The sequence below is a fragment of the Agelaius tricolor genome, unplaced genomic scaffold (assembly GCF_023055355.1).
Source record: "Agelaius tricolor isolate 1412-34295 unplaced genomic scaffold, bAgeTri1.0.p SCAF_24, whole genome shotgun sequence".
Lineage (NCBI taxonomy): Eukaryota > Metazoa > Chordata > Aves > Passeriformes > Icteridae > Agelaius > Agelaius tricolor.
Genome location: NW_027269284.1, coordinates 6,364,094 through 6,390,961, shown reverse-complemented (window position 1 = coordinate 6,390,961; position 26,868 = coordinate 6,364,094). Strand labels below are relative to the sequence as shown.

The following is a 26,868-nucleotide window of genomic DNA, read 5'->3' as shown; positions in this document are numbered from 1 at the left end:
GGAACCTTAGAACAACTTGTCAGTATTTGTCTTATACAGATAGGTTGAACTATCCACCTGGAGATTCCTGTCCTGGCTGTAGATTCTACCCTCAACAGCCAGTAGAGGTAGAATCCCTGTCTGTAGAGGGATTTTACACAGCCTGTTTAAACCAGCAACTTGCCTAAAATTAATTAATCTAAAATTAGATGAGAGGGATGTGCTAAACTATTCCAATAGCTTAAGGATGAACATTACAACTCTCATGTTTCTTGAGTTACCTCTTTTCCAAAGATCTAGTCAAATTATGAGGTGTTAACTAATCTACAAGTGAAAAGACATGTTGCACTTGTAATTACTTACTGGTGTTTTCCAGAATTATTAATAACACTTTTAAAACTGAGTTTAAGGTAGACTTTGTTCATATGCCCTCAATGTAAATAAGATAGCAATGTATTGATTGATTTTTACAATGTTGATAGATTTTGAAATACTTTTTTTTTTAATTCACTTTGTTCACGATTTTGAAGCTAATGAGACAAGGAAAAATATCAGTGAGAGTAACTAGAAACAATTTTAACCTGTGCTGGGAATTACCTGATTAAGTACATGTCACAATACCAGTGTAGAGTCAAATGAAAAGCCCCTCTCCGTCCTCTGTTAGAATGGTTCTATAAATCAGAGTTAAAATATATTTTAATGTGTGTAAAATTAGGCTCCCACATTCATTCATGCCCAGGTGCATAGTAAAGGACTAAATTTTCTAAATTTCTGAGGATCTACTAGATTCCATGGCCACTTGGACTGCATATTATTCATAGGAATGGTTCTCCCCAGCTTCTCATTACTGGAAATCAATAGCTGACAATGGGAGTGTTAGTTTTGTGTACAGATTAAATAACTGCTTGCTTCAAAAAATGGTTTTAAAATATGCATTACCATAAGCATTGACACAACTGTATTTTTAAATGTTTCTAGAAACTAAAAAATAAAAAAATCCAGTTGGCAAGTGTTTCTTCTGAACATTGATGGACTGAGAGCAGTGTTGCTAGTTTTTACCCATGCTGTGAAAATATTCTGTATTTTGTGTGGTATTTTCCTATCTCTCTCTGTAGGGTGCTGTGGCAGGTGTTCAACTTGAATACATTTAATTGTACATCTTTAAGGGTGCTACTAATGCTAGGAATGGCACTGTTGTGGTTTGGGGGTTTTGTTCTTTTGCTTCTGCTTTAGATTTCAATAGCTTTTGCTGTCTGATTACATCCCTCTTAAGTTTAAAATAACAATTTTGAGTTGAAAATTGCATAGAAAATGATCATTCTGATTTGGAAATTATATAGCACTATTCCCACTCTCTGAACTTTCAGTGTTACATAATATTAATATGTTCCTCTAATTCCTGAACCACTTGCAAATTAATTACATGGAATGACAAAATCAGAGCTTGATACACATTCTCTTGTCATGTGTTGCTTTTCTAGATAAAGAGGCATAAGGGCACAAAATAACAGCAAGGAGTTGTTGTGTGCATCTTTGATGCTTTACTGGAGGTGTATGAACCCAGATCTTGAAAAAAAATCTGCTGCTGATCCTAGACCTGCATGTTGGTTGATAAAATTAGCTCTAGTTTTTAACCTGTACTGATGTGATGTAGACAATAAATGGCTCCTTATTTATCATGCATTTAAAAAAAGTAGAAATAGATACCAGAAAAAATCTTAGAGGCTGAAGAGTATTCAGCTCCTTTAGCCTGCAGGCAAGATTCACATGTGTTCTTTTCTCAGAAGTAATGCAATATAACTAAAAGACACAGGTTAAAACAAGAAGAAAATTCTTTTTTATTGGATTGCTAATTATCTTCTATGGTGCATCCAGAGATTAGGCTTTGAAATGGCCACAAGTGAGTAATTGTTCTTAGAACCTTCCAATTTTCATGGAAGAGTAAATATTCAAAAGTGTATACAGATGCAGAGTGTGAAGATTCCTTGGAAGGCAAAGTGGTTAATCTTTCTTATTATATGGGGAAAAGTTGTTGGCACTAGTACCACTAATGCTGGTAATAAACTGTTCCTAAACATATTTTAATGAATTTTTACTTACTAAGCATTTTTATTCTTCCTGTTTGTAGAACATTCAGGGTATCTCTAAACATCCAGTTACAATTGCAAAGAAACAGTACATAAAAGGTAAACTGTGTTTTTATTAAGGTGAAAAGACAGTTTTATCTAATTATTTTACTGTGTGGTATTACATTTTGAAGCAAGCTGATAGGTCCAGCATTAAATATCAGATGATCAATGCTTTGTTATAAATTAACATTTAAACCAATTACTTTTTCTGGTGGTTCCTGAAAAAAATATTTATTGTTTTAGCACTGAGTTAAATAGTTACAAGCTTTTAGATTTATTTTGCTTCCCTCACTTTTTCCAAATGAAATTATATATTTTAAATATCCTAGGGATGATTTTATGTGTTTAGCTCATAAGGCTTTGCCTGAGTCAATGTTTAAGCTGGGCCATTTTAATCATACTCACAACTAAACACCAGTAGTTAGTCAGATGTGTTGTTTTTGATAACAGATGTGTTAAGGCAGATGATTTAAGGCAGATGGTTCAGAGAGAATCAAAGTGAAGTCTAGAAAAGCCTGAGCCAAGTGATAAAGAGAGAAGCCCACAGTAGCAGACTCCAATATAAGAAAGGTTTTGGAACACACATTCTCCTCCTGGAATGCCTGCAGCCACAGCTGGCCAGTGCTGCTCAGTGTTTCTCTGCTAAGGGCAAGCTTTGCCTTTTCACAGCTATTCACTCCCTGTGTTGGAAATAATACAGGTCATTAAACAGGAGGCTAGGGAAGATAATGTAAAATTTTGACAGCAGTTTTATTTTATCTACATGAGTCATTTTTATAAGTATTTTTTAAAAGTTGCTATTAAAAATTGTGTCAGCAGGGGCAGCATAAACCTGAGGTGCTGGACATAACTGTAGCACATGAAACTTTCTGGAGACTTTGTTAATCATCTTATATGCATCTCAAAAATGTATTTCTAATTTTTTCCTGTATCAAGACGCATTTTTTCTATTTTCTTCACTTTTATGCTGACCAGATTCTGTCACATTTCAAACCACTATCCCTCCCTACACTATGTCAAGTGATATTCCCTGGATGCACTCAGTTTCTAGTACCTTGTGGTAGTGTTTGATCATATTATTGGGGATTTCTGTTATTACAGTTTGGATGCCTATGACAGCTGTATGTTCTCAATATTATATTCCCCTACCATCTCAGAATTTGGTTATTAACACATTGCTGCAGCATGTTCAAAGATACAAAAATACATATTTTTACTTATTTTTCTAGATCATTCTTTATGAGCGTATCCTTTATTAAGTGATCTGTGAATAATTTTAGTTATTGTATATATTTGATAGCTTGTGTTTAGGAAAGGTTTTGGATTTGAGAAAGGAAGTAAGCAGTGCTGCAAAGAATGGTGGAGGTAAAGTTGTACATGACTGATATAGTGAAATAATTGTGGTGCTGGCAGTTGGTGCTCTGCTAGTTTGCTTACACTGCCATTTCTGTGGTGTCAGCTGTGTATTTGGTATAAAACCTTCTATGGTTTGCAGCACAATACTTTTGAACTGGAGTTTGGGATTTAAATGTGTATCTCCTCTCTAGGAAAAGAAGAGGACATAATAACTATTTCCCCAAGAACTCTGTTTGTTTCAAAAAAAGGATGTACATTTTTAGCAGCAGGTAAGAGAGAGTGAATTATTATTCTCATACATATTAATAGTCACAGTTCTCTCATGTCTTTTTCCCCTCTCCTTTGGATGACATATTTTACAAGGCTGTCAAATCCCTGAGTAACAATTAATTTTGTTATGTGATGTGTGTTCCTTATTATGTTTTGGAAGTGGATGATGTTTTAGCCTTGTGAGTAGAAACAGCTAATAAGATTAATTGACATATGAAGATAATGAAGGATTGAGACACTTTGTGATCCATAGCTGGAATATGGAATCTTCAGGATGAGCTTCTTACAGGCGTTTGCCTTTTTTGAGAATGAAGAAAAGATTGACTACTCCAGGCTTACATTTTAATTTGTGATAGTCTGGTTAAAATGCAGGTATGTTTTTATTTTAGAGCAATAGATACATTTTAACACTGTTTTCTAGACTTTTCCCATATTGAGTTAAGGATCCTTGCTGACTTATCATCTGAACCAGAACTTCTGAAACTGTTCCAAGAACCTGAAATCACTGATATCTTTACTACACTGGCTTCTCAGTGGTAAGATTAAATGTTGCATATTTTAATAGTAATTAGACAAAATATTAAGAATAACCTAAGCTATTGTATTACTGCATAAAGATAACAAAAGACAGTATTTTGTTACAATATCTATTGTTCATACTATTTTAATACTATGAATTCCCTTCTGTCTTTTTGAGCCTTCTGTTCTCTACATATCAAAATGTTGCAATCTGACTGGCCAGTATGAGCCTTGTGGCTAAAGCTGATGAAATGAAATATTGTGAAGAGTGGTTGCTGATAACTTCCTCCTTTTATCATTTTTAACCAATTCTTTTAAAAAATCCAGAGCAGCACTTAGAGAGGTTATCCATCTGAAAAAACAGAACAGCTTTTCTCAGTAGATGTACAAGCATTTTTGAAATTTATTTAGATATCCAATAGAAGTATTGGAATCAAATTATATGTACTTAAGAAACAGAGACTAGAGCTTATGGGATTTCTTTTGAACTAATAGGGTTTAGTGCTTCCATAATCTGGAATGATTTGGAAAAAGTGCTACCCCAATCATTCAAAAAAAGGTAGATTAAAAAATCTCCATATCTATATAATTGTTTACTGATCTCTTCAGTATGCCAATTAAAATATTAACTACCAAAAAAGATAGAATATTAGTCACTTAGCTGTTGAAGGTATTTTATATTGTTGTTTATATCGTGGTGATGCCTAAAATCCTCACTTGAGACTACTACTCCATTGCACTCAAAAGTGCATGAGCATTCAATAAGTGCCAGGATAGATGTCAAGAAACTTTTGGTTTCAACAGATAGGTCAGAAAAAGATTGAGTAAAATGCTGTAACATAAAGCTGTTTGAACAAAATGAAGTTCAGATAAATATTTTGCAATTTACTTATTTTCTTTGTCTCCCTCTCTCTTTTATCTTTTCATCTCCATTTTAGTTGGATGATTGTTAGCTGAAAATGCAAGCAAAAATACCTATGATTGATTGAGCTCAGTTCTCATCCTACAGTTTCTAAATTTTTGCAGGCATAGTCTTCCCAAATATGGTATTTCCTACACACTTCCGTAGTTCACAGAATCTTAGAATCCTAGAATGCTTTGGGTTGGAAGGGACCTTAAAGACCACCAGTTTCCAGTTCCCCTTCCACAGGCAGGGACACCTTCCTCTGCCCCAGGTTGCTCCAAGCCCCATTCAAAGTGGCCTTGAATGCGCCCAGGGCTGGGGCATATTTGTTAATATGCTCTGAATTTGTACAATGAAACAAAATGGAGCTCATATTTTATTTATTCTGCTGCCAACAACTGAATCAGTGCTTGAGACACGTGCATTCTGGGAGAACAAAACTCCAGACCACAAACATTCCATCAAATATATCTATGGAAATATCACCTTTCTTTTAAAGTTTCTTAGAAGCTTCTCTTGATACTGTAATCAATTCTTAGCTCTAACACGCTATCACTGGAACCTCATGATGGAGGTAAATCCTTATTTTAGTTTGATGATTTATTGGAAATGTATGCATGAAGATGAGTCAAATTTTGTCTCAGCTCTGGGCACAGCTCCAGAATACCATTCTATTCAGCAATCTCACGGCTCTTGGCAGCCGTCAACCTCTTGCAGTTGCTACACGGTAACTTTAAATTTAATGAAGAATTACAGGCAAATATTTTTATCAGACAGAATTGTCATGGTGTGCCTACAAAATCATTACATAATGATTCTGCTGACTCTACTCTCAAGCTTCAGTAAAGCTAATGCTTGGAAGAAACTTCCTATTGAATCTGTTAGATGACTTATGAATCACAGAAACACGAAGGGCGTGTTTAATCTCATCTAACCTTGGACATCTGTCACATACTTGGAGAGATTCATTTGGCAGACTGCTGATATGCCCTATGTAATAAGATCAGTTGCACAATAAAAGTGTTGAGTTCTCACCATTGAGAACAAAGTAGGTCTGGGGTGGCCAGCTTAAACGTGGGCATCTGTATTTGTTCTGACAAATTGAATTCCTCCTGTTGGGTCAGTTCCTACTGAACTCAGCTTGGATTTTTGAATGTTGTCCTTAATTTCTTTGGCACCAAAGAGAAGATATAAAATTACAGGCTTCACAAATGCTTTCTCATTCCAGATATCTATTCATCTTTCATAGTCTGCTATTGATAAATAAAATCTTTAGGGCCAAAAATTAGTCAATTGACTTTATTGTAGTTGATTCTACTGACTGGTATTAGAATCAGTTATGAGAAGAACAAAATAAACAACAAATCTTTTATCTCTTCTTGGTCATCTGGTTTTCTCTGGGTCTTAATCCTTTAAAATCTGTGCAACTGATACACCAATGGCCATAGCAAAAGTTTCATTCTGTTTGAAGGAATTGCATGTTGTTACTATTTGTCTTTCCTGATACAATTGGAAAAACCTTTACAAAAGAAGGTTTTTTTCTCTACCAGATCTATAAAGAATGGATTAGTTTCTGAAGCTCCCTCTCCAAGGACAAAAAATTAGGTTAATGTTAGTATCTAGTAGCATATCAGCTTCGGAATGCATGTCAGGTGGTATCTTTTAGCAGGTTTTCTGTATCCAAAAAATCCTTAGTCTGATAAATATTAAATCATAAATAGAGAAGAATACATTATTGGATAGAAATCTGAGCCACACTCCAGAGTCCAGCCAAGTTTTGCATCAGTTTATTCACTTATTTTTTCTAAACTTCATAGCTTCTTCACTGAAACATGACTCTGGTCCTTAGCTGCCTTTCAGCTGCCTTCAAATGAAATCCAACCTTTTAAAAAACTTTCACAGGCTTTTTATAGCATTTGGCAGGAAATACACATGGGTGGGCAGTTTCTGCAAAGAGGTGAACTCTATGAGTTCCTGATTAAATTAAGATCTCTTATGTATAAAGGCTTTCCTTTCACAATTTGCTTTGGTATTCTATGCTGTGACTCAGCCTATCTCTGGTGCCTTAGAGATGCATTTTTCTTGGAACCCTGTTGGATCCATGTTTCTGCTGAGCATCATTCATACGGAATCTTTACCCTGGTCAGCAGAGCAGGTAGAGGTGTGTGTGTGTCAGCCCAGGCTGTGTCTGTACATGGTAGTAAAGGGCTGAGTAGAGGTATTAACTGCCAAGCTAAAATTCACTCATGTGCAACACAGTACCCAAACCAACCCCAGTGAGAGGCAAGGCTCCTGCCAGGCTGGGCTGGGGTCTTGTGCTGCTCTGGTGAGCTTGCAGAGACAGCTCATTTCAGGAGTAACTCAGCTCCAGCATTCTGTGCCTCCCTGCTCTGGGCTCAGCTGTTTGCTGGAGACACTGCTTGCTGTAGAGTGTTTTTGAAGTATTGTGTATTCCCTTTGGCAGAACTGTCTTGAAGTGGCTATTCAGCTAAAACTATCAGAAGCTGCAGTTAACTTCTACAGAACCACAGAATGGTTTGTGTTGGATGAGGCCTTTAAAGATTATCTAGTCCATCCCCTTGCTATGGGCAGGGACATCTTCCACTAGACCAGCTTGCTCATCTCTGCCTTGTACAGCCAATACATTTTCTGGTCATCTAACATAGTTACCCCAGCTAAAACTAAGGTGATAGAGATTTTGATGCTCTCTTGTATATGCTTAGTGCTCTTCCCCCTGTTTGCTGTGATGATGATTGTAAGGCATTACCAAATTATTTTACAGTGAGTCCTCTCTTATGTCCTACAAAGAAAAAGCCTTAAAGACAGGTCAACACCTGCTATTACAACAACACCAAGAGTGCATTACGTTAATGACACACTGAACACTTGGCAAAGTTTCAAGGCTTGCCTAAACTTTTAAAAATTCATGATATAATGGATTCTAGCTACCTGCAAGTTCACCTTGTGTTATGTTGCCTTGATGCCTTATGACAGTCATAATCCTTTTCCATCCAAATCATCATCCCAGTGCTGAAGGTGATGAGAGCTGTCCTGGCAGCTGTCTGACCAGCCAAGAGACCTAACTACCATTAGACATCCTGATGACAACAAGCCTCAGTGTGAACTTTCTCTCACTTCTTTAGCTTTTACAAAATAAATGAAAAATAAATAATTGTATTTAAAATGCTGTTGATGTGCATATCTTAAAACCACTTTCAAAAATAGATGCTGAAAAATAAATTTAGTCTTTTAGCTAATCTGCACTTTGCAAAATTTAGTAATTCCTGGTGTAATGATTAGCTGTCTCTTTCAAACTGTTCTTTTGTCACCCTTCTCAGTAGGTTGTTGTTCCTCCATCATAGTATATACTCATATTGGCAACGTTGTGTCAAAAACCAGGAGAAGTATCTTGATTTAGCTAAGCACTTAAACACATCATAGTATGATGTATTTCATGTAGGGGTTTCATCCTATCTGACTTCTGCCTACTTTACTGCTTGAGTGCTTTTTTAAATTAGGATAGTACTGCTTCAGAGTTCCTATGATTGGAGCATTCATTCATACTTAAAATATTTGGGTAAGTCCTTTCTTTGTTTCTTTAGAATTTGTCTCTGACAACTGGAGATCCCCAGTAGTGACAAGCTCAGCTGCATCCAGCAGAGCACAGTACTGCCCTCTATTAGGGGTCCTGAGGGCAGCCTGGCCATACAAATGCAACTCTGTTATTTATGGCTCTGAACAAGCTTAGTCAATTTAAGCTTGAAGATGTTGTCACTGTGATCCATTATTTGCTGCAGATATTCCTAATATCTGGAAAGTATATTTATGTTCTATGTTTTATGTTCTCAAGCCTGAAATAGAACACTGATGTGTCTGTCATAAATGGCCTAGCAGATTTATGAGACCATTTTGCCCTTTCTAAATTATAACTATGAACTAAGATGGTAAAACATGTAGACTTTATATCCTCGTAAACCAAGAGGTTCAGAGGAAAAGACCCTGTAAGAAGATTTGTTGCAAATGGATTGAAGTGAAAGTCCAATATTCCTATATCCAGAAATTTAGGAAAGGGAATACCCAGGGGAATTATAGTCTCTAGGGATAATACTAGCATATGAAACAAAGAACATTCTCTTGACCACATTACTTCTCTGAGATTTAATAATATTTCTAGATTGTTTTTATTGATTTACTGCTATCTTCTCATGGTAAATATACATTTTCTTTAGATGATATTTGCTATTTGAGAAGGGGAGAAATTAACAAAGATATTTAGTAAGTTGGTTACAGTATGATCTACTTGCAAGCATGAATTTATTACTGCTATAAATGGTGAGTGTTTAATTGTGTGAGAGTAGAAAGATAATTGTCCCTGTGCACAAACTTTCCCATGCTGTGATAAATTACCTGGGTATTTTCTGTGCTATAGATTTTCTGTAGATCCAGTGTAATGATACCCAAGTTGGTCTATGCCTCAGAAAAATGCCTTTAATAGATAACATTGTTAAGCAGTTGTACTCTAACTCGTTTTCACTATGGAAATCAGAGAACACACAAAAAGTTTGCCTGTTTGCAGTGAGTTTTCCTTAAATTCTAAAAGTTAAAAGAATAGGAGAGTAGAGAAATTTAAATAATCTCTATATAGTAATACTTACATGTTACTATATAGCAGAGGAGTAGGTCTAATACTGTTCAGTATACAGATGTGTTGTGTATTAAAAGCTATAATAATCTGATACCTGCTGCCATTCCAGTATGAAAATGGGCAGCCTCTTTAAAGTATCAATGTCTAGCTCTGAACTGTAATTTAACCTATGCACATTAACTACTGATAGTGAATTAAAGTAACAAGGTAGTTAGTGCATACTCTTTAAGGGTGATATTTGCTCTGATTATACCAATGAAAGGATGGTTTGTGGTAGTTGTGTGCAAAGCTTACACTCATGGCAGTGTTTGAAAGAAGGCTGGAGAATTTGATAGTGGTCTAGTTGCTCCTGTTTCACATTGAGATCTGAGTTTTGTAAGATCCAAACCACAAAATACTCCCTTCTCTCTCATCTGTCATCTGCTCCCTCATATTCATGCTATTAGTGCTTTCTTTTGTGTGGTGATGGAGAGCAGCATGAATACCTGTGCTTCTTCCAGGTATTGAATTTACCTTCTAGTAAGTACTGGACATAATAATTGTTCACCTGAGTCTGTGTGGCTTTCAGAGAGTTTAAAAAATTGGCTCCAGAGAAGAGGATATATCTCATTATGTCTTTGTAGCCATAGCAGTTTATATCTAAAATAAAGAAGTGTGTAATTATCCTGTAAATATTCCAAGGGATTTATAAATTCATTACCACCAATCATTTTGAAAAACATTTATTTCCATTTTTATAGTGTAAGCTTGGTTGGCTGATGCTTTTAAGACATGGAAAGGTCTTTAGCTTATACTATCCATGCCACAATGAGAGGAACTTGAACATTTCAAATAACCTTGGGAACTGTTTATGAAATGTTCTGAACATGAAAGTCCATCTCTCCTCAGCTGGTATTTCTGTGGTATCATGGTGATATCTGTTCTGAACTGTTTTGTTAGAGACTGACATGCTGGTTTTGGAAATTACTTAAGAAAAAGCCTAGAGAGAAACAAAGCACAGAATTACTTGAAATTAGCATGATGAAAGAAGAAAAGGCTTTTTGTTTTGTTTTTGGGTGATTTTTTTTTTTTAATAAGTTCAGCCATACTTGTATAAAAAGACAACAGTGTAGGAAGATTTGGTTTGTTCACAGAATGTCTTCCTGCAGGAAGTGTGGAATTTTATTTCTTTACCACCTGCAAAGCAGAGGGCTCACAGAGCTGATTATATCCAGTGATGGCCAGGTGAGCCAAACTGTTGCATACTGGCAGTTGGTCTGGTAGGAATTGTGACAAAATAAGGACTCTTGTTTTTCCAGCCTCTTGGCAATTCAGGATACTTCCTGACAATAGCTCTATCTGCTGATGCCCTGCTGAGTTCTGAAGAACACAGGAAATAGACAGAGGTATTTTGAATATTCCTGAAATTAATCAAAATAAGTCCCCATGGGCTGAATCGTACAAAAAGATAACTGGGTCTGTTTGGAAAAGATAAGGTCAGGTATGCACAAAGGCTTGGTGGTAGGCTGACTAAATATATACACACCTGCCCATATCCATTTCATATGACTTTGTTTCAAATACCTTCTTTGTATTAAATAGATTAAAGATTAATCCTTCACAAAATAGTATTTTTTCAGGTTAATTCATATAACTGTATGGTATAGCAGATATGGAATTCAGTTGGGCTGCCTACTCAAATGGCAAGAGGAAAGACCAGTTAATCAGGGATAAGTTAAATAGATTTCTGGGAAGTGAACACCACATCTGCAGCTGAATGGTTTTTAAACAGATAGGAGTATTTGTCCTTCTATATTAATTTTATGAAAATATTATCAACAAGCTTGAACAGAGTCATTATTAATCAAGAGATGTCACCTGTGTGTTTGTTAGGTGATTAAGGAATAATTAAATAATCATGCTTATCCAGGTGGATTTCTACTAAGGAAACAGGAAGAGCTTTAGCTTTCCTCCTGTCCCCATTAGCAGACATAGAGTTACAAGATGCAGCCACAGGGTTACACAGCTCCCTTTACCCCAAGCAGAGCTCTTTTAGTTTTGTTCTTTGTCTAAATAATGAGCTATACCAGTTTAGGGTTCTTAGAGCCCCATATTTGTCTAAAGATTTTTTAGATAATCCAGGCTATTTCATACACTTGCTATTTCATACACTTCTAATCTTCTAGGACATGGGGTCTCTTGGATTCATTCATTTCTTCCCTTTTTATGAACTTAATGTCAAGTCTGAAATGAATCTGAGTTAATTCATTCCACTTTATCCATTGAAAAATGGCAAAATCTTTGGTTTTGGAGTTGCAATGAAGAAGAGACATTCCATGCCACTGAGCACATATAAAATGGTGGAACTTTTGCAGTATTAAGACAAATTACAATTATGTCTACTCTTTACTGGGGAGTATTTAGGGTTATTTCTACTATCCTTTAAAGAGAGTGGAGAAAAGTTTTCCTGTGTGTTACAGCCCCCTTAAATAAGTGTAACTGAGCATCTCTGCTGAAGTCTCCCTTTAGAAGTGTGTGACTGTTGTGATCCTTCAGCTCTGAAGTTTGGTTCTGTAACTCAGCCTGTATTGATTCACTGTAAATCAGGAGGTCCTAAGCTCAGTGCTGCCTTCTAGGACACTCACTAAGGTTTAATATAACATTTCTTTCATTAACATTAATTTGGCTGGCTTTCTAATCCTGTTACAATTTTTAGTTAGTTTCAAGGCTTCTACTTACTTTCCTTTGGTGAAACAGATTCTGAAGAAGCATTTTTTGCTATATATATATAATTTCTATTCTGATCAATAGCTAAGATATCTCTCATCTTGTACCTTTATTTAGAGTGATACTGATAAAAAGTGTGGAATCAGTAATTTTTTTCTTATATGCTGTTAAGAGAGACACAATTTCAGTTTGAATGGGAAGGCATGCTCTTTCAAATCAAGTCACAAATTCAGGGACAGGTACTATGTACAGGTACTTTTCATTATGAATCTGCTATTTAATAACTTGTTTGGTAAAGAAGTTGTGAGTGAGGCTGTACCACTTGTGGCTCCTGCAGCTGCTGTATGTGGTAAAAGGGGAAGATGTTCAGTTTGCCTTCTCAGAATCAGAGTTTTAAAATGTTTTAAGCTCCAAGTTCAACACCTCATGAGTGTTGGTGGGGAATATTTTAACAGTGTCACTTTTGCAGCAAACAGATTTCTATGTGTTTTGAAAGCTCATTTGCAATAGTTGATATTAATGAAATTTAACACTTGTCTTACTTTGCACTCTGACAGTCTGTATGACAACCTGTGGAAATTTCACCTTGTACTTTACACTACCTTGTAAAAGTGCAGCTGTGGCTTTAGTTTAGACTGGCAGATGAAGCAGAGGGAATAAAGTCTTCAAGAAGCATAATGGCTTTTGGTTTTAGAAGCTTTAAATAAATCAGGCAGTTAACTATAAGTTTAAGCAGACAGCCTAATTTTAGGTCACATTGGGAGCTTATTATTATTGCACATTAAATGCTTTCTTAGCCTTCTAGAGTAAATGAAAAATAAAGTTTTACAATTGCCACCACCACAACTAACACAGAAACTAGAGAGAAAGCAAGCTCTGAGGAGGCTGGATAGTCCTCAGCTGTTTTGTGGTGTCTGATAACTTTTGGCTTTGCTAATTTCATAGAAAGGTTTTGTTGTGTATGAAACTCTTATCTCCAAACAGTCATGTCCTTCTAGAGTGACTTTGATAAAATGCTCTGTTTTATGAGCACACTCCAGAGCTCAGTAAAATATTTCCTTTTATTTCATTTAACTCAACTTCAACTCTAGTGCCAAGCTAAATTTTGATGAAATCAAGAATGTCACGGCAATTCATTCTTCACTTTTACTTTTGCCTTTAGTTCAGTGTTGACCCAAGGCATAGCAGAAATTTAAGCTGAAAGAGGTGTTTATAGAGAAGATTGAAAAAGATGGGATAGGAAGTTTCTTATCCCTCTCTGCAGAATTTGTTCAAGACCCTTATATATAGCATGACTGATTTCTTCCTTTTTTGATTGCCCGGCCAAGATGTTTCAAAGTCTGTGTCTTAATTTTTTTCTGTATTGTGTGGATGCAGTTTGTTGTAATATGACATCTCCTCCTTCCCCTGCCTATTTTTCCTGAGCAAACTATACATTGTTGGAACAATATGATAACTCTATATTTTGTTCTGTGTAATATCTGAGATGGCATTACATCATCTTTTGATTATATGTTAAGAACTCAGTTCTTTCTGTTTCACTTTTCCAGTATTTATCTAAAGGCTGCTCTGAAGGTCCCTCTATTTCTTTGAGACTTTTGATAGGTCCAAGATGTGTAATTATTTGATGCTCTGCTGCAGCTGCCTGTGTCATCTCCCAAAATGGCTGCTGTTCTGTCTTAACTATTTGAAGCTGCTTGAAGAAAAGCTTTAAAAGTGATTTGTGATAAGTAAAGAAAGAACTCCAAGGGCATTAATTTGCATTTGATCCCTGTTGTTTTATACAAATGGCCTCTGAGAAATTTTATGCCATCCCAGTTTGCATAGACCTCTTAATGCATTAACATTTATTTGTTCTTTCAGTGATGGTGCCCATCACTGTTGATGCTCACACCAGCACCTGATGTGAGGAGTTAGTTACCCTGACTTCCTTCTCTTCTGTGCTCCTAGACCCAGAGAGACCCTAAAATAAGACTGCCCTCATGGCTTTGAAATAAAAAAAGACTATGGATATGTGAGGTGAAAGCCCTTTTTCTTTTTTTCCTATAGGGGTGAAGGAGAGGCAAGGTGAAGGTTGCAGGGTAAAGGTGTGCTCTATGTCAGTGTCAGGGACTTCCTGCTCCAGCTGACATATGTCCAGAATTGGGCATTTTTACAGAAAAATCTTCTAAGTGTCCTTTTTTAATGAAGAGCACTGAAAATAAGTGCTATCTAATTTATCTCTTCAGTATCTGATACCTGAAACAGCAACATGCCAGTAAATATCTTCATAAAGATAATGGATCACTTCAGTCCCAGATTAATCTTTCAGCAAGTCGTTACTGATGATAGCTATAATTTATGCCATAACCTTGTTGCAATTGCTTTATCTGGTTCCCTGCTACTTTAAAATGTAACAACAGAAGACTTCTGACCCTCATGGCAAACTGCAAAGTCATGTCTTTATCTTCTTTAAAATACATGAAAGTTAGATACCATGCTCTTTAAAAGGAGGCTGAGGACTAATGAAATAAATCTTCATGCAGTGGATTATAGAGGCTACTCACACAAAATAAATTATTTTATGATTAGCTACTGGAAGAAGTTTTAAAATGCTAAAGTGCTTCTGGATTCTTGCAAAAGTGTTTTACAGGGGTTATAAAGATTTTCCTGGTGCTAAATACATATAAAAGAAATTAAACCACAATTTGGTAGGGTGGCATACCCAAAGGGAAAAGAGACAAAATGACAAAAATGTTTTAGAGTTGGCTGTAGTCTGGGAAGGAGGACATCAAGCTGACAGCTGTAGTCTTTAATTCAAAGAAGCTGAACACAAATAAAAACTTTAAAAAAACCTTATTAACTAAATGAAACACAATGTTAAACTCCTGAATTGTGTGTTGTGACTCTCTCCCCTCTGACCCATGATTACATGACCCTTACATTTATGTGGAAGATCCATGCCAGGGATCCTCCAGCATGTGCAGTGGCTCCTGCAAGACAGCTCTGCCTCTCCTGATGCCAGGGTAGGGTTAAATATATATGGATATAAATGTAATACTATGTAATACTATGTATTGCCCTTCAGGTGAGGAGGAAGAGATGTGAGGGATCTGGTGTCCTATGCTGTGAGGAGTTTCTTGGTGTTATTCTGTAACCTTTTATCTCACTTATGCAAACCAGGTAATGATAAAATTGCAAATACAGGCATTTGCCATAACCTTTGAATCAGACATGAGAAGTGTTTAGAAGTGACAGATAAAAAAATGCAACAAAAAACTAATATATACTTAGGTTACAACAGAAAGGTTTATCTTTCTGTTACTCTTGACCTGTTGCTTCCCTTCTGGCAAGATGTTAGTCTGCATTTTAGTCTTTGTAGATGCTTTTTTTCATAGAATCCTAGAATCCTACAATGTTTGTGTTGGGAGGGACCTGGAAGACTATATAGTCACAGCCCCCTACCATGGGCAGGGGACACCTTCACTAGGCCAGGATGCTCAGAGCCCATCCAGCCTGGCTGTGAACACCTGCAGAAATAGGGAGTCCACAGCTTCTCTGGGGAGAGGTTTCTTTCCTATTTTTAGATAAGTATCTTAGCTGTATTTCCACTCTTCTGGGCAGTCTAGAAAAATTTCATTTTTCATCCTGCTGTCTCCATGCTCCTGTGTGAAAGATAATCTCATTACTTTTTTTTGAACATAGTTGTGTTAATGCCTCATAGTTATAGAAAGCATAGAAACCATACATTTTACATTTCTGTATGAAAAAAGATGGGCTAATTTTACATATCTTATGTCTAGCTCTTGATTGATACAACACAAAAGTAGTGATATATTTTGATATGACAATGTCTTCAGGGAAACTGTTTCCCAGCCTCTTCATTTTCTGTATTTTGTAGCAGAGATTAGCCAGGCAAAAGTAATTCCAAGTTAGCTTCTGCATATTACCTTACAAATATCTGAGACAAAGTATGTCTGAGCCTTGTCAGCATTTTCCATGAGTCATGGAATAGCAGCTTTCAAAAAAATTGTTTATTCTTGCTCATTGCATTAGCAGTGGATGAGCTGGGTTACAGGTAGCCAATTTTTTTTCTGTATGTCTTGAATACTCATATACTTTGTTATATATATATCTCTGTTATATAAATATAAATATATATATATGTGAAACAGAGTATATGTATTCTGACTGTCTCAGATATAAGGTCTGCTAAACTGAAACAGTGAACTTTCAGAATTTACATGATGTACCCAATGGTGATACTGCTGTAAAACTGGGCTTTTCTAATTTTTCTGATCATGTAAGAGTCCATACCTATTTCATATCCCAACACCAAGTTCCAGCCACAAACTTACAGAATATAAAACTCTCATCTGCTATTAAACAGCAACAGGTGATGGAAAATGAGATTTATATAGTTCACTGATGAAAACATAAAAAGCTGTAAGAGCCATCGGATGAACAAATGTGTACTCACTCATACATTGACTCATTCATTGGACATTAATGACCGCATATAAAATGAATTTAATGCCACTCCATCTCATTTCCCACACCAACAATTCACAGCTTGGACTGGGATGAATTGGCAGATGCAAGAGAGCAGCCAAGGGTTTGTGGCTATTATGAGTGAGCATAGCTTGGCTGGAGTGTAATGCAGATCAAGGCAGCACATGCCTGCCAGATATTGTGTTTGAGGAGTTTGTTCTGCCTTTTCCTGTGCATAAACAGTTGCCTTCCGTCCCCACGCAGCGTTTCCCAGAAATTCTGGAATGTCTTATCGCATTCTTTTAAGACTGATTTCCTCCCATTTCTACCTGTTCTCAAGGTTTTATTTTGCCATTGCTCATATGTTATGCCCTGTGGCCTCTTTAATCTTAATGGGTATTTTATGTGTTTATGTTGTGTGAGCTCATTTCTGTATACTAAAATTCATGTTAGTTTTTTAGTATTCTATACAGGTAAAAAATTAATCCATTGAGATATCTACTCTGTATTAAATGTGCTGTTCCAGTTTACAGTTAAACTTTGTTAAAATTACAGCTATGATTGCTGTATCTTTTTTGGGTATAAAGAAACTTGGTGTTCATATGTATTAGAGACTTAAGACTGAATTCAGTAGAAACTCTTTGATGTGTCCATTAGACCCCATTAATAAATGAAAATGTATAGTGAATTTTGGAGAAATTATGATAATATTCAAATTATTTTCTCTTAAAAAATAAGAAATTATATATTCTTCCTTTTGTTTCGTATCTTAACTTTGTTTCTTAATCATAATTTCATGTTATCCTTCTTCACTGTTTGCTAGAAAATTTTTTCTCCATGTTTTTTACTCTCAGAATTAGGCAGCTATTCACTTTTAGACACACAGTCCAGTTCTTACTAGAGCCACAATTTTAAAGACTTTGTGTATCTGTACTCTCACTGTGTTTGTTAGATATACTACAATTTTTGTCTGCAAGTTGTTTGCTGCTCTTACAGACCTTCCCAGATTGTTTAGCTCTGCTAACTCTTTCCTAGGATACTGAGATTTGCCAACCTGAGCATGTCTTCCAGCACTGAGGGCTGTTCTTTATTCAGCCTTAGAGATGTCTATCAAATAAAGTACTGTAAGGCAAAGTACTTGCAAATCAGTGCTAAACAAAGTAAAGGACAAACAAATCAGAGATGTGGAAATAGCCTGAGACAAGTGTGCAGGCAAGGACAGGAATGCAGAAGGTGAAATATTGCACATTTGAAGATTTGAAGATGGTGAAAATACTGATTATGAGCTTGAATTTTTCCCAGCATATTTGAGAGAGAGTAATGAGAAGGGTATACTAAAATGGGAAAATATGTTTCATGCTAGAACTAGTAACTGCATATTTATTTCCTGCAGGCCTTCAGGAATTTTGCTGTTTCCACAACAAAATCTGCAGCAAATTCTTTTTCCTCCTAAGCTTTTGTCTGTATCAATTTCTATAACATTGCATTTACAGTCTTCTTCTTACTCCAGCTGTACAGAGAGCACTGGCGGGGCTGGAGTCACAGCCTCAGTGTCACTGCCCAGCAGATAAGACTACTTTATGCCCATTCACCTTCCTTTTTCAGATTCAAGTCTATTTAAAAAAATGCATTTCTACAAAAGATCTATGTTACATATACCACACTTCAGCACTGAATATTTTCATGCCCTGGATGGCTTGCTAAAAACTTGTTATGCAATTATGCAGATCACAATGTCTTTTTATCAATATTATGGGTGTTCCATGATGAGTCCGAAGGCAAAATAAAGATTTTATCATGAAATAGGTTCTCACAGTACCCATTAAAACAAATCAATTATCACAAACCTAAATTAGTTTGTAAAGGAAACAGGATAAAGCAGAAAGCCCACTGGGGATTTCTAACATGGCTGCTGCAGTTCTGAGAAACTGCACATCTCCCCTTTAATTTTATTGTTCAAAGGAATAAACAACCTTCACCTCAAACGTAGGAATGCCTCTCTGAATTATAGAAGGAATCAAACACTCTAGTAGAAGCCAATAATTGTCAATACAAAGAGAAAAAACCCATTTATAGGAAGAAAAAAGAATAGTTATGATTAATGACTTCTGTTTGCTCAAGCAGTTTTGATTTATATGGCAATTTCATACCTTATAATTATGTATTCTTTCATGTGGTACATAAATTTGCAAATACTAGAAGTGGTAGATGTAATGCCTCTCTGTCCAGTGCTCACATTTCCCACTGACATGCTCAGAGGTGTTGACTGACCATTTTAGTTGTAACATTATATTGAAGGAAATACTTAAGATAAGGCTCTGAAATTATTTTTTTTCCATGTGTTTCATGACTAATCACAGACCAGGAATTGCTAAGTGACTGTTGGATTGCCATGATTACATGATGCATGTACATCTGCACCAATAACTGTGTTAGGCAAGATTTTATTGTGATTGCTGACCCTACCAGTCATCATTACAGCAATGAGACTATTTCTGTTTTTTCCAGTCAGCCCTCCAAGCTGAAGCTTGGGTAATGCAATATCATCATCAAAGTTCTAGCAGCAGTTCTAATTGTGCACAAATCCAGTTCTGGTGTCTTCTTTCACTGCTAAAACTTCTCTAGAGGCACCAGTCCCTCCCAACAAGTCTCACCTTGTGTCTCCCTCAGCACCATGGCCTGATGAATGTCTATGTTCCCCTACAGGTCTCCACAGTTCTTACCCACTGTGTCCTTTATGTTGTAGCCCTTCTTTTCCAGAGAAGTGAGCAGCTGATGTACCCACTGCCCTCAGCTGTCTCTAGCCTCTGACTTCAGTAAATCTGCAAGTAAATTCTGCTGCTGTTCTCCCATTTCTTGTCTTGTCCAATCCTCTAGTTCAAATTATGCAGTATTAGGAAAGCAGCATTACATTTTTAGGGTTTCCCCAGTTTCAGCATTCCCCAGTCTTAGTGTTGCATGTCAGAAAGGTGATATTTGCTCTTACCAGATTCTATTTTCCCTTGGGATCAATGCTTTCTCAAGTGTCTGTGTAGTTCCCTGCCAGGTTCTTCAGGAAATTCCTGGAGTCTTTCTGCTGGAGATTGTTTCAGGAAATCCTTAATAATGTCTAGTTTCCTAATTCTGCACTTATTAGCTCTTATTGCCACTTTGCCCTTGTATTCAGGTACAACTGGGAATCTCAACCTATTGTATTCAAAAAGATCCATGAACTTTTGACCTGCCCCAGCTAAGAAAGTAAATTGTAAGAGTCTCAAACTAGCAGAATGATTAAGTGGGAACAGTCTTCATTACAGGTGGAAACACTATTAAATTACTCCTGTTTCTCAACTAAACTGAGCAGTGAAAAGTTTTGTTTTATCTTTGAGCAGTTAGTAGTAGTCAAAGGAACAATGTGAGCTTCTGCAAAACCAAAGACTTTTTGTCCAATGAAGGCTGGAAATTATATTCAGTTTTATTTTTCCTCTTCAAAAATCTGTACAGCTGTAAAGAGTTGCTTAAATCTGATTTCATCCAGTGTCTGCCTGTTTCTCATTCAGAGTGCCTAATTATATCAGCACTGAGCATAGGCTTGGCTAAAATCAGTGTGTGAGATAAGCAAGCAAAAATTTGTGGCTCTGCTGATTTTCTAGAAGTTTGAATGTCTTAATAGTGTTGAAAGACTTTCCTTGAAGAAGATTCAGAGAAATACACCATCTTCTCTAAGCTCCTCAGCTAAAACCTTCACAACAAGACATCTTTAATGACAAAAAAGCTTTCATAGCAAAGCATAGAAAACTTTGGTTTTAAAAATGCAACCAGACTCATGAAAAAAATTGACAGTCTCATGGGGAGACTTTTTTCCCAAATGATCATCAAGTATCTCTGATAGCAATTAATCTCCATGTTTCAAAAACAATTTTTGTAGGTATTTTTTTTCAGAGAGTGAGTGTATGATTTCCCCCAACACCCTTCCATTTAAACCAAATGATCAATATTCTTCAGTGCTTTCAGTTGTTAATAATTTCAGTATTCTTTCTGAAGCTGCATTTTGATAAGGAAAACTATAGGTGGCACATACTTGATTGCAGAGTCATAGCTTTTCATTTTTCACATTGCTAAATCCATTAGCATTTTTGTAGGACTGTTTTATGTCAGTGGGGAGAGAATGGGAACTGGGATGGAGGACACTTGTCTGGGAGTAATCTGGATGCACTCTTGAGTTCAGAATCAGCCACTGCTGCTGTTTTATGGAGCCTTGCTATTGTGGAGCTCTGTAAGGCATATGGAGCAAGCAATGCTTGCTTCTATCAGTCATTTCTTGAAAAAAGGTTGGATATTTCTGTTAGTGAAGCCCTGACAATAATCTTATTTAAACAAGCTTTAGGTCAGACTTCTGCTTTGAGTCTCTAGACCCTCACATCTTGAAGAAATGCTGCTGCTGGAAATAATTAACTTTTCTCAAGAGCCACTATTAAATCCTCCTCAATCTGAAAAACTAGTAATACAGTAGTAGGATTTTTCCTAACCAAGAATTTAATTGAAAAGGAAAGGGGAAGATTAAAATTAAAATTAATAATTTAATTTCCTATGAACTATTACTATGAACATTTGTAAAGAAGTTGTGCATTCCTGGCTGAAAACAGAAGCCCTTAAGCCCATATCTTACAATTTTGTAGTTATTAAATTATTATTGACTTTAAATAAGTTTTCTGTGGGGATAACTAATTAATTTTAACAGAAAATGTATGATTTTTGTTTGTCTGTTTAGGAAAGGGATTCCAATTGAACAAGTGAAACATGGTGATAGAGAGCAAGCAAAGCGTATTGTTTACTCTGTGGTTTATGGAGCAGGTAGGCATTTATCGAAAAACCCAACCACTGTAAATTTATACTTTATTCATCATTTATATAAGTAGAATGAAATTATAAAGGTGAGTAAAAGTTTGTAAGAGTATTGCATTTATGTTTTTGTCCAGTATTAATAAATTATCTACTCAGTATAAAAATTATGAAATTAATGTAGTTGCATTGCCATATACAAAGATTGCCTGATTTTGTATTTTTTTACTGCTGATATAACTGAAGCATATGTCTAATTTTGAGTGGACTTTTTAATTAACTAATTAACTAGAAATAACTAATTCTCTTACTATATAGACAGAGATGAGAATAACTGCAATGAAATTTTTAAAACTCCATTATTATTTGAAATCACATTTATAGAATCAGAGAATGGCAGAGATTGGGAAGGACCTCTGGAGGTCATCAGATCCAGCCTCCTGTTCAACCAGGGCTGTTTGCCCAGGTCTGTGTCCAGATTTTCAATGTCTTCAGGGCTGGAGAAAGGGCTCTTCAAGGCTCCACAGCCTCCCTGGGCAACCTGTGCCAGTGCTTGCTCACTCTCACAGTGTAAAAGTGTTTCCTTACTTTGAGTCTTAATGTTTGCTGCCATTTCTTCACAACTGCAGAAAATTTGCAAAAATCCACTGTTACCCATTCTGCCTAAGTCTTGACCAGGTCCTAGATAAGTCAAGATGTTCTTCACACTTTCCAAAACCACCTGCTATTTCTAAATGATGCCCAACTCTCCTTGTACTTCCTACATGCCTTGAGTTACCTTTTCTAGGGAGACAGATGCATGTATGTCATCAGCCTAGAAGCTCTTGTGAATTGGCTTCAGTCAGCACCTGAGTAACTTTCTTTACAGAGGATGAGTTCTTGAAAAAGTTATTTAGGAAATCAGAGGCCTGAGCTGCAAACTTTATGTAACTTGGAAACACTTAATGCTACATCTTGAGTTCCTGGTTGTGAATGCTTTCTAAGCCATCTTTTGCACTGAGTCCTTGAACCAAAGGCAGGATCAGCCAGGGTATTCCATTTATCATTTATGGTATTCAGTTGGGAAGAAATGCATGAAATTCAGCTCTCCTGAATATCTATTTGATGTTTAGGGGTGCATGTGTGTGTGTACATATGCATACACACCTGCATTTTTACATTAAGCTGTATTGCATTTGAAACTTCTGTGTTTAAAATCTGTATTTAAAAAGCCCAGCATTAGTACCCTACACTGTAAATTTAGACCTGTCTGTGCTGAGACTGGAATCAAACCTTCCATTTCCCACCTGAATAGTTTCATCACTGGGTTATTTTACAAAATGGCAGCATTGTGACCCCTGCCCCTTGGTCCATGCAAAAGGTCCACATTTCCTATGGTGGACCTTTCCAAAAGGTCCATCTTCCCTTCACTGTGGGTGGAACAGGCAGATATCAGATGTAATCAGAAGAATCTCCACCAGTTTAATGCCCTGTAGTTCTGTATATAGTCAGAAATGCCTCAATTCTTGGGGCTCAGTGGATCCTATGTCTGTCTACTAACCTATAGAGAACTTTAATGTTTACATTTAAGCACAGTATTGGCACTCCCTCACTTGCTCTGAACCAGGCACTAAAGATTTCAGTGCTTGATATAAGTGTCTCCATTTACTTGTTTGCTTTGTGTCCCTCTCTCTCTCAAACAAGGGCAGTTGAAGCACCTCAAAGATAATAAGAAGTTTCCAGTTCATTAGAAGTGTGATCAGATCCTAATTAAGACATGAAATGATATCATTAAACCACTTAGATGGAAACTGGGCTGACAAAAAGTAATTGTTAGATACCTGAAATTGATGGTCTGAATTCCACCCACAGTTTGTCTCCCTTCAAAAGACAGCTCACTTTTCATAAATGAGACATTTTTATACAACTGAAGAGTGTGAATAATATTTCTTTTAGGATTGAAAACTACAAAAACACTCCCTGAGGAGCTTGCCTGTATTATGCTTACAGGAGCTAATAAAAACCTTTCATGTAGTAAATAGTAATCTTTTTATTTTCTTTTTGTTTTCTTAGCTTGTCTGTTTTGTTTTCTTAAGTTGCACTTGGTTCGTGCTTTCAAGGTCTTTTCTTTAATTCTGAAGGATAATAAAGGAAAAAGAAGATTGGTAATTAGGAAAAAGCTTTCACCCAGAGAGGTGGTTGGGCCCTGGAACAGGCTCCCCAGGGCAGTGGTCACAGCCCTAAGCCTGACTAGAATTCAAGAAGCGTTTGGACAACATTTCCAGGCACATGGTGTGACTCTTGGGGTGACTCTTGGGGTGTCCTGTGCAGGCCCAGGAATTGATCCTTGTGGGTCCTTTCCAGCTCAGGAGATTCTTTAAGTATTTTTGGTTGGTTTGGAGCAGTTCAATTCACCTGCTTCTGCCTTAGTCATCTTGTAGAACTAAAACACAGGCAACTTAAACATCTGTAAAATAAGGAATTCCTTCTATTCAATGGCAGTATGTTCAAGCCCTGGACTGACACAGAGGGCTATCACAGTGTTTAAATGAAAACTAATGCTATTTTCATTTTTGAAAGATGATATTGCAGAATGGAGAACACTGAAGCTCACAGGCTGCTGCTGATAATTACCCTGGCACAGATAACTCAAGAAGAGTGCTCAGGGAAGATTTAGTCCATCCTGGGCTTTGCCTTGCATGGCCTGTGCTCCTGCACTGTGGAGCATGATCTGACACAATTATGTAGCTGTTCATTCCCCTCTTTTTGCTTCCTGGGAACTGCATTTCCCTGGGACCTTCCAGATGTCCTTGCTAATATTGTGCTTTAATTTTCCTAGTATTTTATGCAATTGTTCTGTATATTAATAGTTCTTTAAATGGATAACATGGACAAACTTAGATGTTACAGTTCTCTAAGGAAGCTACAGTAGTCTCTTAGCTGTTAGCAACGTGTACTTTATCAAATAATTTTGTCATTTGCTGACCCAGGAAGAAAACCCAAATTAATTAGATGTCAAAAAAAAAAAAAAAAAAAAAAAAAAAAGAGTACAAATCTATAGTAGCTCAGCAAATGTCATCCTGGATGTCTGGGTGAATTTCTTCCTCTAGCACCTTGTCCAGACTGGTGTTCTTGCAGCTCAGTGCAGATCCTGGCGTGACTGAGAACAAAATGCTACAAGAATTGTTCTGAAATGCACATCAGCCTGACAGTGATGGCATTTAGATGGCTGCAATCCTCTCTCTTTTTAAAGTGCCAGACAATTTTTCTTGACAGTCTTACTGTGACAATGACTATTCTGTGCCTTTGGTGCCTTGAGATGTCTCCTCTCAGCTTATGCTCTTTGCAGACAGTGCTGGTTCTGTGTTGCTGTGCAGCTGACATAAATATATCTGTCTTTCAAACTTCATATGACTAATGTTGATGTATGTTTTATTTTTTACTGGAACTTTTTGATTTATAAGTGGATTTAAACGGTAACTCTTAGTTTATATTTTAACACTCTGGAATATCTTCAGGTTTTTTCCACATTTTCTTATAAATGCTCTTAGATCCAGCATAACATATATTGTGCACCTATATCCTGTCCAAAAGCTGTTATTCCTTTCTCCCTCTGTTGGAACATGTTTTCTGTTTTTTTCTTTTCCCATTTTTTTCTTTTTCCAACCCTTTTATCTCAAAACTTGGACCCCAATTTCTACTGACATTGAGGTGCCTAGGACTCTTTGAAATCTGTGGGACCCAGCCGCCAAACATCCTTTCTAAATTCAGACTGAATTCTAAAGCTTCTAGCTAAATTTAAACGTCTCCAGCCTTTTTTAGATCTTCAATATATTTGTGTTTGTTAAAAGTTAGTTTCAAGTCTTTATCTGCTCTTCAAAGTTTGGAGATTGCAACACTGATCTAGTAGAATGATACTTAAAGCAACAGCATTGCTCTGTGAACAAAAGAGATTTCAACCACTTTATAGGTATAAATTTTAACTAGGAATTTCTTAATTACATACTTCCTATATATTTCTTACTAATTATATACTTAATCCAGTAACTTCAGTAAAACATTCAAGCTCAGGGTTAAACATTTATTTTGCTGCAATATGATTTTAGTGTATCAGATCCATCTTCTTTCATAGAGGTAAGTAAAGTTAATTAATTCCACTAATTGTGCATGAAAACAGTGCTATTGTATGTAGTGGTTTTCTGTTCTGCTGTATTGCACACAGAGATAATTTCTGTGCCACCAGGTAAAGAACGTCTCGCTGACTGCTTGGGAATTACTCCTGTTCAAGCCAGTCAATTTATAGAGAGTTTTATGCAAAAATACAAGAAAGTGCATGAATTTACAAAGAAAACCATTGAGCAGTGCCGGAATAAAGGTAATCCAAAGTCTGTGACCATATTTTGTTTATTGATCTGCACTGTGTGACAGTGGTGAGGACAAAGATTCAACTTGACCCAAATTCAGATAGTTACAAGACAACAGAAAAGGATGGAATATCCTTTCTTGGTGAATCAGGTTTGGGGTTTTCTTCTTTTTTAGCCCTAAAAGGAGCTGGTTAAGTCTGCCTTTTCTCAGAAAGACACTAACAGAATAAGACATCTGTTCTCAGAATGAACCCCACTTAATGTCAAGTTACACTGCATCATTTTGACATATAATGTACTCCAACAGAAAAAAAGCCCAAGGAATCTTCTACCTAATAAATTGGGTACATGGCTGCTGGACCGTGGAAGTTCAGTCAATTTACACAGCCCATTTTTTTAAACTTATTTTTTCTTTGCATCAATCAGAATTTATGTTCTTGAAGTTCAGGTGGTAGCTGTAGTGACAGATGTGCACAGAGTGCTTCTGGAGCCAGCAGCTGCAAACTCTTCTTGCACCAAGTTTGTTTTTAGTCTAAATATTCATTTCTATTTAGTGAATCCTAGGAGTGCAGTAATTTGAGAAGAGAAAACATAGCTGCTTGAAATATTGTCTTTTAAAAGCTAATCAGTGGAACTGTCAAAATTGAGTTCTCTGTTTCTTAAAAGGGCAGGCAGTACTAAGACATTTTTTAGAAATAAATAGTAAATTTGCAGTATAATATTACC

At 36.4% G+C, this 26,868-nt stretch overlaps 1 protein-coding gene across 1 annotated transcript in view; it reads left to right on the top strand.

Annotated features, from left to right (window-relative positions):
- POLN (DNA polymerase nu) overlaps positions 1-26,868 on the top strand; it is a 91,145-nt gene that overhangs the window by 34,278 nt on the left and 29,999 nt on the right. Inside the window, exons 15-19 of the mRNA XM_071447389.1 lie at positions 2,108-2,165; positions 3,656-3,733; positions 4,156-4,270; positions 21,729-21,811; positions 26,022-26,153. Coding sequence (XP_071303490.1) covers positions 2,108-2,165; positions 3,656-3,733; positions 4,156-4,270; positions 21,729-21,811; positions 26,022-26,153 — 466 coding nt within the window. The remainder of the gene's footprint in view (positions 1-2,107; positions 2,166-3,655; positions 3,734-4,155; positions 4,271-21,728; positions 21,812-26,021; positions 26,154-26,868) is intronic.